Here is a 19,223-nt window from a genome sequence, read left to right as displayed (position 1 = left end):
CTAATTAATGTCATTACTCCTATGCCTCCTACCTAGACCATTTATGTCGTCCAAATATATTGCCTCATTCATTATTGCTACTTATGTACTTCCTACTTTGTCTTTACTGTTGTCGTCATTTCTTTCACCCGGTTGGTACCGTTATATGTATATTTAGTGAGGCTGAGATAAATGCACGAAAGGTGTTGTCGTACCATTTGATTTGATGTCTTGAGTATGTTTCTCACACTATGAAAGTTATGGATTTATTACCGTGATTTGCTGGTTATCGCTCTAAGGAAAGGATTGGTCGTGATGTCGAGGAATATTAATCGTGGTTCTTCTAGAAATCGTTTTCTATTTCACATATTTGTTTCCTTGTAGTCTATTTTGTTATGTTTTTGTATTGTTCTATTGCTAGTCTTCTGTACAGGTTATATTAGTGAGTATCTTTTAACTAAAAGCCTTGTCACTACTTCACCAAGGTTAGTCAAGATACTTACTGAGTACATGGGGTCGGTTGTACTCATACTACACTTCTACACTTTGCGTGCAGATTTTGGAACAGAGCTGCGGTAGATGTCGAGGGTTGAATCTGAAGATCTTTGTGACGTCTGGATGTGGCTACCACTTGTCCCTAGGTAGTTCTAGAGTTGAATTCAGTTTATGTACACTTCAAACAAAAGTTATATTTAGTTCATATCCGTTTTTGCAATAATCCAGTCTTAGTAGTTCATGTCTTGTACTACCAGTCCTTGGAGTATTGTATGAAAATACAAATATATCATTGTTGATCACTTTTATTTTACTAGAATTGGGTTAACTGTTAATTGGCTGACCTAACGGATCGGGTTAGGTGCTAGTGGATTTTGCGTCGTGTATAATACCCTATATTTTTAGTAAGGGTGTATTGGCCATTAGCGAATAATAATAATAATAACTAATTTTTTTAAAAAAAAAAAGAAGAGGAAAGAAAATTAATAAAAAAATAACTAAGGGAAAAAGTAAGAATTTGAAACATAAGGGCCAAGCCCATTAAAATAGCCAAAGGTTAAGAGGGTTTGGGAAAAACTTCAAACAAAAGCTTTTGAAGAGAAATGAAGCAGCAGCTTCAAAACGGAAAAAGGAAAAACAAAGCCAGAGAAGGAAAGAAAGAAAGAAAAGAAGAAGAAAGCTTTGGGCAAAGGCCTTTAGAAGAACTGGGAGATGAAATTGAAAGTATTAAAGTTCTCCTTCGACTCAAGAGGTTAACCTTCTTCTTCTCATCTGTTGAATTATTTCACTGCATCGATACAATTTCATGTAGTACAAAAGAATTCAATATCAATATATATATATATATATACACACACACACAATTAATATGGAGATAATAAGGCTATAAAGGTTTGGTTTAAGCACTGATATGTCTAATTTTAGAGGAATAAATTATACTAAATAATTTGAAATTGATAGAATTATGGACTAGTTCTATGATTAAATATAAATCCACAAACAAAGACTAAAACACGAACCCCGATGATTGGGTATTCTAAATTAGTGATGGATTTAGCCAAAATGAGGCAATTAACATGAGATCAATATTATGTAATTATAGATTGATTTGAGGAAGTTGTACGATTTGCTCGAAGTGAAGCATTTGGTATTTTGGCACGAGTACTGTGAGTAGTAATCTTACCGCAATTTGTGTTTTCATAACTTGCATGATTTACACATGATTTTTAATATGAATATGTTATCGATTATTTTGAGTTGCATATGGGACAAGTCTTTTACTCGATATGATACCGAAATAGTTATTTGAGAAGATTACCGTTGTTTTAAATATTTTCGTTGTCACTAGATCTGTTTTACCGTTACTTGAATTTACTGTTATCGAAATGAAATTATATGATTTGATAAGAACCGAAATGCCCTATGTTGTTTTAAAATATTTCCTATGAGTATATACGGATTACAGACACAAGTATAAATGGGAGTAGACTTTGAAGGATCCTGTAGCTAACTGCGGGTTCATTAGACATACTGCACCGTGTATTTACTAATTATAGAGTATAGTTATAGCCCTCGCTAGTGGGAAGGTAGAACTAGCATACTGTTACCGATTTTCCCTCGAGTAGGGACTACCGTTATATTTGACTTCTTGCAAAGAAGTCCACAGTTATACTGATCACATGATCTGTTCATTGAAACCTCCCAAATGTGAATATTGATATTATACAGTGGTTACCGAGCTTATTACTAAATTTTATTTGTATTATACTATAAGAAAAGCATGATAAGACTGAAAATTATTTGTAGCTTCTGAAAGGGCATTTTTATGTTGTTTTATGTTTGATTACTAGCATGTTTTCTGACTTGTCCCCAAATTAAAACAGTTTTGGTTAAATTTTATTATTCACTGAGCTAGCGACTCATTCCCCGCTAATTTATTTTTACAGAGACAGTAGTTGACACAGGCGAGGATTTCGTTAATTAGAGCGCACAAGTTGATAGTTCTCAGTGAGCCTCGCACTTGTTCGCGTGGACGGAGATTTTATTTATTTTCATGGTCTTTCTTTGAACTCTTAAAGTCACTCCATGGTCATTCTTTAGTATCATGAGTATTATTTTGTTATTATAGTCTTATGTTGAGTATCGTTCTTTATTATCAAGGTTGGAGATAAATTAGTATTTCTGGTTGTTAGTGGGTTGATTAGTAATGGTGGAGACTCATTTTTGTTGATTGATTGGTTGTCAATTGTTTGGTATGATATTAAGATGTTTGATCGTTGATTTGAGACAGGGAAAATATTGGGATAGTCCAAAAATAGGGAAAACTCTATCTGATTTTCTGAAAAATACCGATGAGGCTTACTTGGGGGCACTTGCTCCTAGGTGTTGGTCATGATCCTAAATTGGGTCGTGACAAAGTTGGTATCAAAGCTTAGGCTTTATGTCCCAAGCCATGGAGAAATGTTTAGTAGAGTCTTGTTCATGGGTATGTAGGCGCCCATTCTTATGATCTTGAGGCTACTTAACATCTAGAAATGTTTTCCCTTCTTTCATTTTTTGATCATGCGTTGAGATTGACTTTGGAATATTTCTTTCGCAGATGGCTAGGACATGCACACCCTCATCTGCTGGACGTGGTGCTACCCAGGGTGGCGGTCAAGTTGGGGTTCATCAAACTAGAAGACAGACCGCTCTTCAACCTGAAGTTGGAAACATGGGTCAACCTCAAGCTTCTATGCCAGATCTAGTGCAAGAGCAGGGAGTTCAGAACGCTCCACCATCAGTGCCAACTGTTGTACCTACTGTTGCCTTACCTACAGATGCAGTTGCAAGGTTATTGAATGTGTTAGAGGCATTGGTGCCTACTAAGGGAGGAAGTTCAGCTCCTTAGGCTACTTTACAGACACAAGCACCTGCATAGACTCAGACTTTTGGAAATAAGGAAGTATCCCTACAAGAGTTTCTGAAATTGAAATCACTAAAATTCACAAATTCCGATAATTTAGCAGATCCTCAAGGTTTCTTAGATGGGACACTCAAGGCATTACGTGCTCTTGGATGTTCTAGTAAGATAACCATGGAGCTCGCAACATACAAACTAGAGGATATGGCGAACACATGGTATGAAACTGTATTGCTAGGAAGGCCAGCAGGAGCACCACCACTGACATGGGACGAGTTCACTAAGTTGTTCAAGAATCATTTTCTTCCAGACAGCCTGATGCAAAAATATGCTAGAGACTTTGAGAGATTGGTTCAGACTCTAGATATGGATGTGTCAACATATAACACTAAGTTTTGCAAGCTGGATATATATGCTTTTTACTTAGTGCCTACCGAAGAAGCTCGAGTTCAAAGGTTTGTTGATGGATTGGTCGGTCGTCTATACACTGTAGTAGCCCCACAGATGAAGACTTTATCCTACTCTGATGTAGTCAACCTTGCTAGAAAGATTGAAAACAAGGGACGTGATGAGCGTGCAGCTAGTGAATTACGTAAGAAGGCCAAGACAAGAGGGGCTTTCAATGGCGGTTTTAGTGAAAATAGAAGAGCAAGAAATCAAGGACAACAACAACAACAACAACAAGGTTTTCAGACATGGACACTCATGTCTTCACAGCCCACATTATAGACAAGGTAATAAGGGACCATCATCTTCTAGACATCGTAATTCTAGGCAAATATATGCCACTACTCTAGTCTACCAGACTTGTGGTAGATCACATTTGGGCCAACGCCGTGTTCTAACTGGAGAGTGCTTTAGGTGTGGCCAGTTGGGACATCCTCAGCCTCTGAGAAATTTCAACTAGACTTCTATTCAGTCAGCTGCACCGACTCAGACTACTCGTAATTCTTCAGGTTCTACAGGTACAGGAAATAGAGGTCGGGGTGCTAGAGATCGTGCTACTATGAATCAAGGACAAAGGAATGTTGGTAGAGGTTAGGTGAGAGTTTTTTCATTTACTAGATAGGATGCTCAGGCCTCGAATGTTGTGGTTACAGGTATTCTTTCTGTCTATTCAGTTGATGCACTTGCGTTGATTGATCCGGGATCTACTCACTCCTATGTGTCCTCGTACTTTGCTTTGATGTTTAGTAGACAATCTGAGCTATTGAATGATTCTTAGTTGCTACTCTTGTTGGAGAGTCTCTGTTAGCTGAATACGTGTATCGTGCTTGTCAGATTCGGGTCGAGGGTAGAGATACTCTAGCTGACCTTATTGTACTTGATATGATTGACTTTGACATGCTGATGGGAATGGATTGGTTATCTTCTTTCTATGCTATAATTGATTGTCATGCAAAGATAGTTAAGTTTGAGATACCAAATGAACCTAGTTTTATTCTAAGATGGAGTCAGGTTCCAGAGATTTGTAAAGTTGTATCTTTTATGAAAGCTCAATGACTTCTGAAGAAAGGTTGCTTGGGTCTCTTAGCTATTGTAAATGACACAAGAAATGAAACAGTTAGTATAGAAAATGTACCAGTAGTGAGAGAATTTTCTGATGTATTTCCTGAGGATTTACCAGGATTGCCTCCAGTACGAGAAATAGACTTTTGTATTTATTTGCTACCTGACACACAGCCCATATCGATACCCCCATATCGAATGGCACCAACAGAGTTGAGGAAGCTAAAGCAATAGTTACAAGATTTGTTAGATAAGGGTTTTATTAGACCTAGTGTATCACCATGGGGTGCACCAGTACTGTTCGTAAAGAAGAAAGACAGATCCCTGAGATTGTGCATTGACTACAGGCAGTTGAACAAGATAACAATACGCAATAAATATCCTTTGCCTCATATAGATGACATGTTTGATCAGTTACAAGGAGCTGCCCACTTTTCAAAGATTGACCTCCGTTCTGGTTATCATCAACTTAGAATCAAAGATGAAGATATTTCTAAGATTGCTTTCAGAACTCGATACGGGCACTATGAGTTTCTTGTGATACCTTTCGGACTGATTAATACTCTAGAGGCATTCATGGATTTAATGAATAGGGTGTTCAAGCCGTTTCTGGATAGATTTGTAATAGTATTTATTGATGATATCCTGATATATTCTCGTAGCCAAGGAGAACATGAGGATTATCTCAGGACTGTGTTGCAGACATTGCGAGAACATCGGCTTTATGCTAAGTTCTCGAAGTGTGAATTTTGTCTAGACTCGGTATCATTTATGGGGCATGTTGTTTCCAAAAATGGAATTATGGTAGATCCTAAGAAGACAGAAGCTGTGCAAAAATGGCCCATACTTCTCCTACAGAGATTCGCAGCTTTTTAGGCTTAGCAGACTATTACAGGCGTTTTGTGCAGGATTTCTCTAGAATAGCAGCGCCACTGACCAAGTTAACACAGAAAAATACAAAGTTTCGGTAGAGGAGGAATGTGAGCAAAGCTTTCAGAAACTCAAAATGTGTTTGACAACTGCACCAATATTAGCCTTACCATCAGGTTCTGGAGGATTTTCAGTATTCTGTGATGCCTCGAGGGTGGGATTGGGATGTGTTCTTATGCAAAATGGTCGTGTTATTGCTTATGCTTCGAGACAATTGAAAAATCATGAGCAAAACTATCATACACATCATTTGGAGATGGTTGCAGTGGTATTTGCTTTAAAAATTTGGAGACATTATCTATACGGCAAAACTTGTGAGATTTATACTGACCATAAAAGTCTGAAATATATCTTTCAGCAGAGAGATCTAAATCTTCAGCAGCGTCGTTGGATGGAACTACTCAAAGACTATGATTGTTCTATCTCGTATCATCCTCGAAAAGCTAATGTGGTGGCTGATGCATTGAGTAGAAAATCTATAGGGAGTTTGGTTTGGCACATATAGCCCCTACAAAGAGACTTTTGGCCAAAGATATTCAGAGACTAGAAGATACAGGTATCAGATTTAGTATCGGAAATTTAGAGGCATTGTTGGCTTGTGCTCAGGCTAAGTCTTTATTAGTTGAGCGCATTAAGGCCACCCAATATGAGGATGAACGATTATGCAAATACAGAAACGAGGCCTTAGCTGGTAAAAGCAAGGATATGATTATTGAAAGTGATGGTGTTCTTAGAATGGGTGACACGCTATGTGTAGCAGACGTAGATGAGTTGAGACATGCTATTCTTAAAGAAGCTTACAACACTAAATACACTACACATCCTGGATCCACAAAAATATACCATGACCTGAAGCAATTTTATTGGTTGGAAGGTATGAAGAAAGATGTTGCTAACTTTGTTCTAGTTGTTTGACTTGTCAGCAGGTCAAGGCTGAGCATCAGCAACCCGCAGGACTACTACAACAAATTGAGATTCCAGAGTGGAAATGGGAAAGAATTACTATGGATTTTGTCACCGGGCTACCACGAACCCTTAGAGGTTATGACTCAGTATGGGTGATTGTAGATCGACTGACGAAATCAGCACACTTTTTGCCGGTGAAGACTACATATGGTGGAGTCAGGTATACATAGATATTTATGAACGAAATTGTCCGATTTCACGGAGTTCCAGTATCCATCATCTCTGATAGAGAATCATAGTTCACTTCACGCTTTTGGAAATCTTTTCAAAAAGCATTGGGTACACGAGTAGATCTTAGTACTACATTTCATCTACAGACAAACGGGCAGTCTGAACGTACTATTCAGATCTTGGAGGATATGTTGAGAGCTTGCATTCTTGAGTTTGGAGGTAGTTGGGACACTTATCTACCATTAGCTGAATTTTCTCATAACAATAGCTTCCAGTCCAGTATTCAAACGGCACCGTACGAAGCATTGTATGGTAGAAGATGTCGTTCTCTTATCGGATGGTTTGAAGCTGGTGATACTAACTTATTGGGACCCAACCTAGTACAAGAAGCTATGAAAAAGGTCCGGTTGATCAGACAGAGATTGCTTGCAGCTCAAAGTAGACAAAAGTCTTATGCTGATAAGAGAAGAAGAGATTTAGTGTTCACAATTGGGGACAAAGTGTTCCTACGAGTCTCCCCTATGAAAGGTGTGATGCGGTTTGGGAAAAGAGGCAAGTTGAGCCCCAGGTTTATAGGACCGTATAAGATACTAGACCAAGTGGGAGCGGTAGCTTATCGTTTGGCACTTCCTCCTAAGTTGACCTTTATTCATCCAGTGTTTCACGTCTCAATTCTAAGAAAATGTATATTAGACTCATCTCAGGTGATTGAAGCACCTGCTATACCGCTTGATGAGAAGTTGTCTTACGAGGAGAAACCGATGGCTATTGTTGATAGGCAAGTAAGAAAGCTACGGTCAAAAGAAATTGAGTTCGTAAAAGTCTTATTGCGAAATCATACAGTCGAAGAAGCTACTTGGGAACTAGAAAAAGATATGCAAGCGGAGTATCCCCATTTGTTTCAGTCTACAGGTATGTACTTAAATTAAATTTGGGGACCGAATTTCATAAGGTGGGGAGGATGTAATACCCTATATTTTTAGTAAGAGTGTAATAATAATAATAATAATAATAATAATGATAATAATAATAATAATAATAATAATAATAATAATAATAATAATAATAATTAAAAAAAAAAAAAAAAGAGGAAAGCAAATTAATAAAAAAAAATAACTAAGGGAAAAAGTAAAAATTTGAAACATAAGGGCCAAGCCCATTAAAATAGCCAAAGGTTAAAAGGGTTTGGGAAAAGCTTCAAACAAAAGCTTCTGAAGAGAAACGAAGCAGCAGCTTCAAAACGGAAAAAGGAAAAACAAAGCGAGAGAAGGAAGGAAAGAAAGAAAAGAAAAGAGAAGAAAACGAAAGCTTTGGGCAAAGGCCTTTAGAAGAACTGGGAGTTGAAATTGAAAGTATTAAAGTTCTCCTTCGACTCAAAAGGTTAACCTTCTTCTTCTCATCTGTTGAATTATTTCACTGCATCAATGCAATTTCATGTAGTACAAAAGGTTATAAAGGTTTGGTTTAAGGACTGATAGGTCTAATTTTAGAGGAATAAATTATACTAAATAGTTTGAAATTGATAGAATTATGGACTAGTTCTATGATTAAATATAAATCGACAAACAAAGACTCAAATATGAACCCTAATGATTGGGTATTCTAAATTAGTGATGGATTTAGCCTAAATGAGGCAATTAACATGAGATCGATATTATGTAATTATAGATTGATTGGAGGAAGTTGTACGATTTGCTCGAGGTGAAGCATTGGTATTTCGGCACGAGTATTGTTAGTAGTAATCTTACCACAATTTGTGTTTTCATAACTTGCATGATTTACACATGATTTTTAATATGAATATGTTACCGATTATTTTGCGTTGCATGTGGGACAAGTTTTTTACTCGATATGATACTGAAATAGTTAATTGAGAAGATTACCGTTGTTTTGAATATTTTCGTTGTCACTAGATCTGTTTTACCGTTACTTGAATTTACTGTTTTCGAAATGAAATTATATGATTTGATAAGAACCGAAATGCCCTATATTGTTTTAAAATATTTCCTATGAGTATATACGGATTACAGAGACAAGTATAAATGGGAATAGACTTTGAAGGATCCCATAGCTAACGGCGGGTTCGTTAGACCTGGTGCACCTTGTATTTACCGATTACAGAGTATAGTTATAGCCCTCGCTAGTGGGAAGGTAGAACTAGCATACCATTACCGATTTTTCCTCGAGTAGGGACTACCGTTATATTTGACTTCTTTCAAAGAAGTCCACAATTATATCGATTACATGATCCGTTCATTTAAACCTCCCAAATGTGAATATTGATATTATACAGTGGTTACCGAGCTTATTAGTGAATTGTATTTGTATTATACTACAAGAAAAGCATGATGAGACTGAAAATTATTTGTAGTTTCTGAAAGGGCCATTTTATGTTGTTTTCTGTTTGATTACTAGCATGTTTTTTGACTTGTCCCCAAATTAGAATAGTTTTGGTTAAGTGTTATTATTCACTGAGCTAGCGACTCATTCCCTGCTAATTTATTTTACGAGACAGCAGTTGACACAGGCGAGGATTTCGTTAATTAGAGCACACAAGTTGATAGTTCTCAGTGAGCATCGCACTTGCTCGCGTGGGCGGAGATTTTATTTATTTTCATGGTCTTTCTTTGAACTCTTAGAGTCGCTCCATGGTCATTCTTTTAGTGTCATGAGTATTATTTTGTTATTATAGTCTTATGTTGAGTATCGTTCTTTATTATCAAGGTTGGAGATAAATTAGTATTTCTGGTTGTTAGTTGATTGATTAGTAATAGTGGAGACTCATTTTTGTTGATTGATTGGTTGTCAATTGTTTGGTATGATATTAGGATGTTTGGTCGTTGATTTGAGACAGGGAAAATATTGGGATAGTCCAAAAATAGGGAAAACTCTGTCCGATTTTCTGAAAAATACCGATGAGGTTTACTTGGGGGCACTTGCTCCTAGGTACCGGTCATGATCCTAAATTGGGTCGTGACATCGTGACACTTTTATTGTGTTGGGTTTTCTTTGATTAATCTTTGTTGATTTGTTTCTAGTTTATACTAGAAGAGCTTGTTGAATCTAGGGAATATGCCTAACTTTATTTATCACTGTGTAGGCAAAATATTCTTAAGGACAGTATCATTGACACGCCTCAAGCTCATTCTTATTCTCCATAAAATTATTTTTGCCACAAAATCTATCTTAAAACACGTAGTTTAAAGTTACAATTATTTGGTTGATCACTATATAGACTAGGAAATCTAGTTACACGTCTCTCTTCATCGTTTCTTTTTTTTCTTTTTCTTTATTGAATCTGTTCCAACGATTCCTCCCTTTTGGTTCAAAGCTTAGTTACAGTATCTAATAAATAGTTTCGTATAATAGATCTGTCTGAGTTGTACTCTACAATAGTACGGCAAGTTGCTCCTAATTCATTGAATTTTCTCTAAATATTGTTCAAAACTTCACTTGATCTACCTAATTATATTCACAATACTTTTCATGTGCATGTGATGATTAGGACCTTTCACATCCTCAAACAATTACTGCCACACTTGACAAACATTCTCAAAGGTTCCACATCTTCTACTTTGTTTATGAAACACATCAAAGAAGTAAACTTGACATGCTGTCTTAATAACCTTAAACACCCTAAAATTTATTACTACTAATGTTTTGGCTCTAACACGTTCTATAAGCACTTAGAAGGTTTCGTACAAGTCAGTTGAACTCAGTAGCTTTAATCTATATTGTATATTTGTATTAAGAAATTTATTAAATATGTATAAAAATTAAATTCAAAACACAATTATATACTAAACCTGATGTCACTATTCTAGAAGTTAGAAACTATAAAGTTTAAATCATTAATTCACCTCTGCTAATAATATACACTGCATCAACACGGCAATAAATAACGGAGGGAGAAAAGAATGCAGTTGTATTTGTTATTAAGAGTGTTCGCTATTGCTCCACGTATAACTTTATTATTAGTCTTTTATTCGACAAATAACTGATTATATCAAAGAGGTAAAAGTAATTAATAGGTCCTATCTGGTATTCTCTTCTCCTCTTTAAGCTACACTATTTTATATATGGAAAAAGCTATCTGAAGGAAGTCTACAAAAGGAATTGAGGTAACTTTGGGATTATTAACAAATACTACATGCTCGCAAAACTCTTTGTATGTGTCGCGAAATGTTACAAAAATTTCAGAATTCATATCATATTTTTATTCGTATTGTAGTGGTGTTAATAAACTGGTCCATATCTTTTCAATGGGTCAAGACTTGAAATTATATCGTTGACATATTAGTATAAGTCTCATACATGTCTAACTCAACCAGACTGACCCGAATTTAGATGTTATTTCCCCCTCTAAAAACATATAATAATGCTATCAAGTATTCTTATATGGCCTTTAATGTATATATAGTTCTATAATTTTTGTCAAAACTATGAATTTTGTTAATTATTGTGGCGATTAAAGGGAGTCGTCAAGTGTGTGACAATCTCATCAAAAAACTTAAACTATTAGAGAGAGTCAAATACATGGTAATGGGTGAAATGAGACTCGAACCCATGACTTTTGCTTGCTTATATAAGATGTTGAAGTATGTAATCATCTTATCTAAATACTTAAATTATTAGAGAGCACACATAATTATTTACTTAATTATGCCTTCAACAGTTACGATCTTGCTAAATACACTTTATTTTTTGGAAGCCTCATGTAGCAGGATATTTCCTGTTAAAATTGTAAAAGCTGTTTAGAACTTGTACTTCGAGTCCATTTACATAATAATTTGGTTGATCAATATAGGATAATCAGAAAAAATCAAGGACGTCTAGCTACACTCAACTTTTTTTTCCCTCTTTATTTTATGTTTCCCTGCAAATTCATCCCTTTTGGCTCAGAGCTTAGCTAAAGTATCTAATTCTTTAGTTTTTGAGAAGATCTACCTAAGTTGTACTCTACAATAGTACGGCAAATTGCTCCTAATTCAATGAATTTTCTCTAAATCTTGTTTAAAGCATCACTTGATCTACCTATCAATATAGAAAATTAAACACCTTTCATGTGTCACAATTACAACCCTTCACATCTTCAAGACATTTACTGCCACACTTGAAAAACATTCTCAAAAAGTTCAACATCTTCAACTTTGTTAATGAAACACATAAAAGAAGTGAACTTGACATGTTTTTTCTCTAATCCCTTTATTGTCTTAATAATCTTAAACATGAAATAATTAATTAACCTTTTTTTTCTTGGACATTCTCTAAGATACACCGCATCAAAACCCAAATGATCTGTTGTCCAATGGAAGAAATTAAAAGAATAAGGAAAAAGCTACTTTACATTCATTAATTATCTTCCACATACAACTAAGAAAAGAACCCCACTTACAAATAAACTTAAGTTTGTTAGCTTTTGAGACTATTATATACACAAGAAAATTAGAATGTTTAATTAATGGCCCAGGTACAGACATAGCAAGACCTAACAGTGTGTTGCCCCACATGTGTACAGTTTAAGGACAAAGAAAAAGGTTTTCATTTTCTTCTTTGAATTCCCACTAGTTTGAATCGTGAATGCATTTAAAGTTGTTCCAAACAGTAGAAAAATAACACTCTCAACACATTAATATTGAATTTAAGTTATATATACTAGACGATATAAATCATGACTATCACACTATTAGCGTAATTTAATGTATGTAATATAGCAAGTTTTATTCTATTGATAGATTACCATATTGTACTTACTGCCATGAAAAGTTATCTTATGTTATAGGTCAACTTAACTACATAACGTAAAAGATTTATACAATATCATTGCAAAGAATTTAAACACTTAAATATCAGTGGCTAGCCATAACAAGTTAAAGACAGTTTGTATTTAATAAAATGAGTAGGTTTGTAGTCCCCTACACAGGTCATGTTTGAACATGAAATAGTCCAGTCTGCATTAAATGTTGGAAACCAAGATCCCCCAACATCTCACATGGCTTACATATACTGACAATTAATCACCTAAAGCTTTGGGGCGGAGGTGGGAGGTGAGGGGGAGATTTTCTTCTTAATTTTTTTTACACCATGTGAAACATTGTTCAAGATTTTCCCAACAAAGGTTTTCAAGTTGGAATAGTTTAAATGGGTGAATCTGATTTACATTAGTCAAAGATCTTCTGTGTGCATTAAGGTCACCTTTTTTTCTTCTCTTTTTATAATTCAGTTGAGAGTTTAGGCTCAATGTATTAATGTCAGGGGTGAAGCTACTTGTCTTAAAGGGTGAGTAAAATATTAGGTTTTAGAGTTATATAACATATATTAAATACCTTTTGTCGGAAAATTTTTGTCACTTTCAAGCTTCACAGCCTTTGTAAAATTTCTGACTTCGCCACTGATTAATGTCTATAAAAATTTATACATAATTCATGTCATTATAAGGTAATATATAATTATATGTCTATTGTTAGTCTTAGTGAGCGACTTATATAAAAATAGTAACTAATCTGCTATAAGAGATTAAACAACAGTAATATAAAAAAATATTTACACTTATTATTGTATAGTTAAATCCTTTAATTTAAGCTCAAACTCACTAAACAGATAGATATGGCGGACAAGTTATTAATAACTCAAGTTACTTTTCTTCTAAGTATTCTTGTATGATTACAAAGATCTAGGTTAGGTTTGACATTTTTATCTAAAAATATGCTAGTTTTTGGAACTTGGGTCTCCCAACAAATGTGGACATGGTTTGCACCGGCCATCGTCTTAGGGGAAACTTATATACTTTTTCGTGCATTAATTTGATCATTTGTTCAAGTAATTTCGAATAAAATTTTCTAGTCACTTCTTACAATATACTCCACAACGACTTTAATAAGCTTTCTTAATTATGCTTCATAGGTACTTAATTAGAGCATCTTCACCAAAAGATTAAAGCATTTTTTCCTTTATGGTGGTGGATGCTACTTTTGAGTTCATCAGAGAATCAGATTGTAGCTTTTAATTAAAAAAATATATGCTTTTTATATGTTGTAATCTAGGTAGATGGTGGTGTACTTTATTTATGATTTGCCTTTAAACTTGAAGTTCAGTGAGTTAAGAGATCGTGAAGATTAAACATCAACCACTCGAAACCGTGCCCACTTTACCAAACATTAATTGGTCTCTGTCTGATAATAATGTTTCAATAATTGGTTAATTTCCACCTTAGGGGTTCAATTTTTCAGATAATAATCATAATCATATAAATAGAGACACCTTTTTTCTAGAGTATCATGACATTGAAATTTATGCAAAGCCGGCAGTAATTATAGAAAAGTTTTAATCGAAATAAAGTGAATACACACATTTTGCTAGAATCATAGTGAAAACAATAATTATAGAAGATAATTCTTTGTCCAACCAAGGTCATGTGACAAAGTGTTAGAAAGTATGAATCAGTTTGAGAAACTGTCCAGTGTTACAGAAATTAGAACTAAAATCATAATATCACGAGTTCTTTTTAAAAAAAACTAACGGTGATGTATTGTTCGGATCAACTTGAATGATATCACAAGTTTGAACTTTTATTTTCTGTTAATTATGTGAAAGAAAACTACAATCTAATCAAGAATTTGCTCAACTATGTGCGTTTCTTTATTCTACTCTCTCTTTTGCAATTGATATGTTTATTGTACTTGTAACATGTGTAGAAAGAAGAAATTTCATCTTTGACTAGTCTAGTTTTTAATTAAAAAGAATGAAATGATTTCTTTTTAATTCTTACAACAAATGTACGAGGCATGGGTAGAAGACATTCACTCCATAATTGATATTTTTCTTTATGTTCAGGGAACGAATTTACAAATGGTTTAGAAACAAATAATAAGATATTTTGTACGTCATGAGGAAATTAAAAAATTTGAGTTCATGAATCGAAAGTAATGATTCCCACTAGTAATCTGCAACCAAATTTTGACTCCGTTCCTATCCTACTTTATGAGACGTGGAACACCGAACAAAATTGTTTTAAAATTGGACAAAAATCAAACAATGTGACACTATGTTGAGTTTCTTTTTAATATAGAAAGGTATTAAAAAGAGGGTGAATGGGAAATGGAGGGAAATAAAAATTTTGAGTAAATTTTTTAAGTTTTCTTTTCCTTTTAATGAGACATTGTCCCTCATTGGTAGAGTTTGGTGGGTTTATATACAAATGCACTTCATGTAGTTCTTAAAGAGTTAAAAAGAAGGCAAGCCTTGCGCTGTCGTCGTCGCTCGCTCGGTTCGGCTACGGCTTCGGCTTCGGTCAATTGATTGATTAATTTTTTGGACCAAATTTATTTATTAATAGTAGATATTAACGTAATATTATCCGTGTTTGTAACGGATATGTTCCAATCCGTGTATTGTACCACCAGTTGCAATAGCAGCCGCCTAGTGCTCCTCCCACCATGGCTAAGTGCTTGCTCCATAACAAGCTAGTGCATGCTCCACCATGGCTTGCTCCATAACAAGCTAGTGCATGCTCCACCATGGAGAGGGGGCGGGTCTCACAACTGACTGCTATAAATATGAGCAGCAGTAGTTGGAGAAAAACACACCGAAACAGAATTGAGAGCTATTGATATTTTCTTCACCGAAAACTCAACGTTGGCTATAATTTGCATTCCTTCCTCTCAGAATTTCCATTCGACTTCTGCGTTTTCCTCCCTTGTTCTGCATTATTTTAAACTACAAACAAAGCATCCGTAAGTGTGATTTGCTGTCGAACTTTGTATTCGCTGAAACACTGGGGTTTGAAGTACCGCTACACCAGTGTGTAATTCGTTCTATCCTGGGAGGAAATAATCCATAACCTTGGGTACTAGGAGGGGATTAAATTCCTTAAAAAAACACTGTGAATTCAGTGGGCTCGAATTAATTTTTGTTTTATTTATATTTACGTTTATAAGCTAATGTTCTAATTTCCAGAATCATTATTTACAAATACAGGCATAGTAGTAACAAGCTTAAGAAATTTAATAATTTTAATTTCTGTATTTGTGTTACTTTTATTATTCTGGAAACTATAACCTTTGTGGTTTTTGTGTACTCCCGTTTGGAGAGTAAAGCCTTCGTGGCGGTTTGTTGGAGATTAAAATCTACGTGATTTTTACTCCAGTTTTAAAGCCTTCGTGGTGTTTTGTTGGAGATTAAAATCTACGTGATTTTTTACTCCAGTTTTAAACGTTTGTTTGTGTCATTTTTTTTCAGAAAAAAAAATGGCGAATGACAACGGAAATCAAGTTGTTCCGATGGTGACTGCCAATGCATTGACAAGCCGAACACCGACTTTAGCACCAACAAAAAAACCCGAAAAATTTTCCGGGATTGATTTCAAGCGCTGGCAGCAGAAGATGTTTTTCTACCTGACTACGTTATGTCTACAGAAGTTCATCAAGGAAGATGTTCCTGATCTGCCATATGAAACTCCAGAGAATGAAAGCTTTCTCCTAATTGAGGCGTGGAAGCATTCTGATTTTTTGTGCAAGAATTATATTCTTAGCGGACTGGATGATAATTTGTATAATGTATAAAGTGGCGTGGAGACATCAAAAGAATTGTGGAATGCGCTTGAAAAGAAATACAAAACTGAAGATGCCGGGATGAAGAAATCCGTGGCTGCAAAATTTTTGGACTACAAAATGGTAGATAGCAAGTCTGTTATTACCCAAGTCCAGGAATTGCAAGTAATTATTCATGATCTACTTGTTGAAGGTATATTTCAAAAGAATATTGATGTTGAAAGTAAAATTTTTAGTAATTTTATTAACGGAATTTTCATTGAAGGTCTTGTCATCAATGAAGCATTCCAAGTAGCAGCAATAATTGAGAAGTTGTCTCCATTGTGGAAAGACTTCAAAATTTATTTGAAACACAAACGAAAGGAGATGTCCCTTGAAGATCTCATTGTTCGATTGAGAATCGAAGAGGACAATAAAGTTGCTGAAAAGAGAGGCCATGGAAATTCAACAATAATGGGAGCAAATATTGTTGAAGATAACAAAAAGAGAAAGAAGACTTCTGGTCCGAAATACAACCCAAGCAAGAAGCGGTTCAGTGGAAACTGCTACAACTGTGGGAAAATCGGACACAAATCTACGGAGTGTCGTGCTCGGAAGAAAGACAAGAAAAAGGGTCAAGCAAACATGGTAGAAAAGCATGATGATGTTGATGACTTGTGTGCCATGCTTTCTGAATGCAACTTGGTAGGAAATCCTAAGGAGTGGTGGATTGATTCTGGAGCCACTAGCCATGTTTGTGCTGTGAGGGAAGCATTTTCTACTTATGCTTCTGCTGAACCCGAAGAGACGCTTTCTATGGGAAATGCTGCTACAGCAAAAATTGAAGGATATGGGAAGATATTTCTCAAGATGACTTCTGGCAAGGTCATGACTTTGAACAACGTCCTTCATGTTCCCGAAATTATGAAGAATTTAGTCTCTACTAGACTTCTTGTAAAGCACGGTTTCAAGTGCGTTTTTGTATCCGACAAGGTTGTAATAAGTAAGAATGAAATGTTTGTAGGAAAAGGTTACCTCACCGAGGGCCTTTTCAAGCTCAATGTAATAGTTGTTGACAATAATAATAAGACTTCAGCTTCTTCTTACTTACTTGAGTCAAATGATTTATGGCATGTACGTTTGGGTCATGTCAATTATAAAACCTTGCGGAAAATGATTAATTTGGAAATATTGCTTAAGTTTGAATGCAAAAAATCAAAATGTCAAATATGTGTGGAATCTAAGTATGTTAAACATCCTTATAAGTCGATAGAAAGGAATTCAAATCCTTTAGACTTAATTCACACATATATTTGTGATATGAAGTCAATACCATCTCGCGGTGGAAAGAAGTATTTCATAACTTTTATTGACGACAGTACTCGATATTGCTATATTTACTTACTTAATAGTAAAGATGAAGCAATAGACGCATTTAAGCAATACAAAAATGAAGTTGAAACGCAACTTAACAAGAAAAACAAAATGATAAGAAGTGATAGGGGTGGTGAATATGAATCTCCTTTTGAACAAATATGTTTAGAATATGGAATTATTCATCAAACAACAGCCCCTTACACGCCCCAATCCAATGGGATTGCGGAAAGAAAGAATCGTTCATTAAAGGAGATGATGAACGCATTGTTGATAAGTTCTGGTTTGCCACAGAACTTGTGGGGGGAAGCCGTTCTTACGGCCAGCCGAATACTAAATCGAGTACCCCATAGTAAAACACAATCCATTCCATATGAAAAATGGAAAGGAAGGAAGCCCAACTTGAATTATTTTAAAGTGTGGGGGTGTTTGGCAAAAGTACAAGTTCCTAAACCCAGAAGAGTAAAAATAGGACCGAAAACAGTTGATTGTGTTTTCATAGGATATGCGACCAATAGTAAAGCATATCGATTTCTGGTTCATAAATCAGAAAATCCTGACATTTATAATAATACGGTTATAAAATCAGATAATGTTGAGTTCTTTGAAAATATATATCCGTATAAAAAGGAATGTGAGTTTTTTGGTGAAGGATCTAAACGACGTCGGGAAGAAACAAAAGAAAATACATTTTATCAGAACGATCCTAGACGTAGTAAACGTCAAAGAACGTCTACTTCGTTTGGACCAGATTTTGTGACTTTCTTATTGGAAAATGAGCCTCGAACATTTAAAGAAGCTATGTCTTCTTAGGAATCATTGTTCTGGAAAGAGGCAGTCAATAGTGAAATAGAATCCATATTGAACAACCATACATGGGAATTGGTTGATCTTCCTCCTGGAAATAAACCTTTGGGGTGTAAATGGATTTTTAAAAGAAAAATGAAAGATGATGGCACTATTGATAAATTTAAAGCAAGACTTGTTGTCAAAGGGTATAAACAACGAGAAGGTCTTGACTACTTTGATACATATTCTCCACTGACGAGAATTACGTCCATACAAATGCTAGTAGTTTTAGCTGCAGTTTATGGTCTTGAAATTCATCAAATGGACGTAAAGACAGCCTTCTTAAATGGAGATTTGGAGGAAGAAATTTACATGGAACAACCTGAAGGGTTTGTAGTTCCAAGTAAAGAAAAGAAAGTATGTATACTTGTTAAGTCCCTCTACAGACTAAAACAAGCACCCAAACAATGGCATGCGAAATTTGACCAAACAATGTTGTCAAATGGTTTTAAGATAAATAAATGTGATAAATGTGTGTACATTAAAAATGTTCCAAATCACATAGTCATTGTTTGCCTATA

At 35.1% G+C, this 19,223-nt stretch overlaps 1 protein-coding gene across 1 annotated transcript; it reads left to right on the top strand.

The window, feature by feature from the left end:
* Nucleotides 1–3,550: 3,550 nt before the first annotated feature.
* Nucleotides 3,551–10,032, top strand: LOC107778573 (uncharacterized). The gene is made up of 9 exons (XM_075240121.1): nt 3,551–4,061; nt 4,602–4,696; nt 4,889–5,014; nt 5,805–6,083; nt 6,174–6,305; nt 6,422–6,689; nt 7,334–7,864; nt 9,781–9,872; nt 9,991–10,032. The coding sequence occupies exons 1-9, from the start codon at nt 3,551–3,553 to the stop codon at nt 10,030–10,032; spliced, it is 2,076 nt and encodes a 691-aa protein (XP_075096222.1).
* The last annotated feature ends 9,191 nt before the right edge of the window (nt 10,033–19,223 follow it).

The sequence above is a fragment of the Nicotiana tabacum genome, chromosome 20, assembly GCF_000715075.1.
Source record: "Nicotiana tabacum cultivar K326 chromosome 20, ASM71507v2, whole genome shotgun sequence".
NCBI lineage: Eukaryota > Viridiplantae > Streptophyta > Magnoliopsida > Solanales > Solanaceae > Nicotiana > Nicotiana tabacum.
The sequence above is the reverse complement of the archived record's forward strand: the minus strand, read 5'-3'. Positions and strand labels throughout refer to the sequence as shown.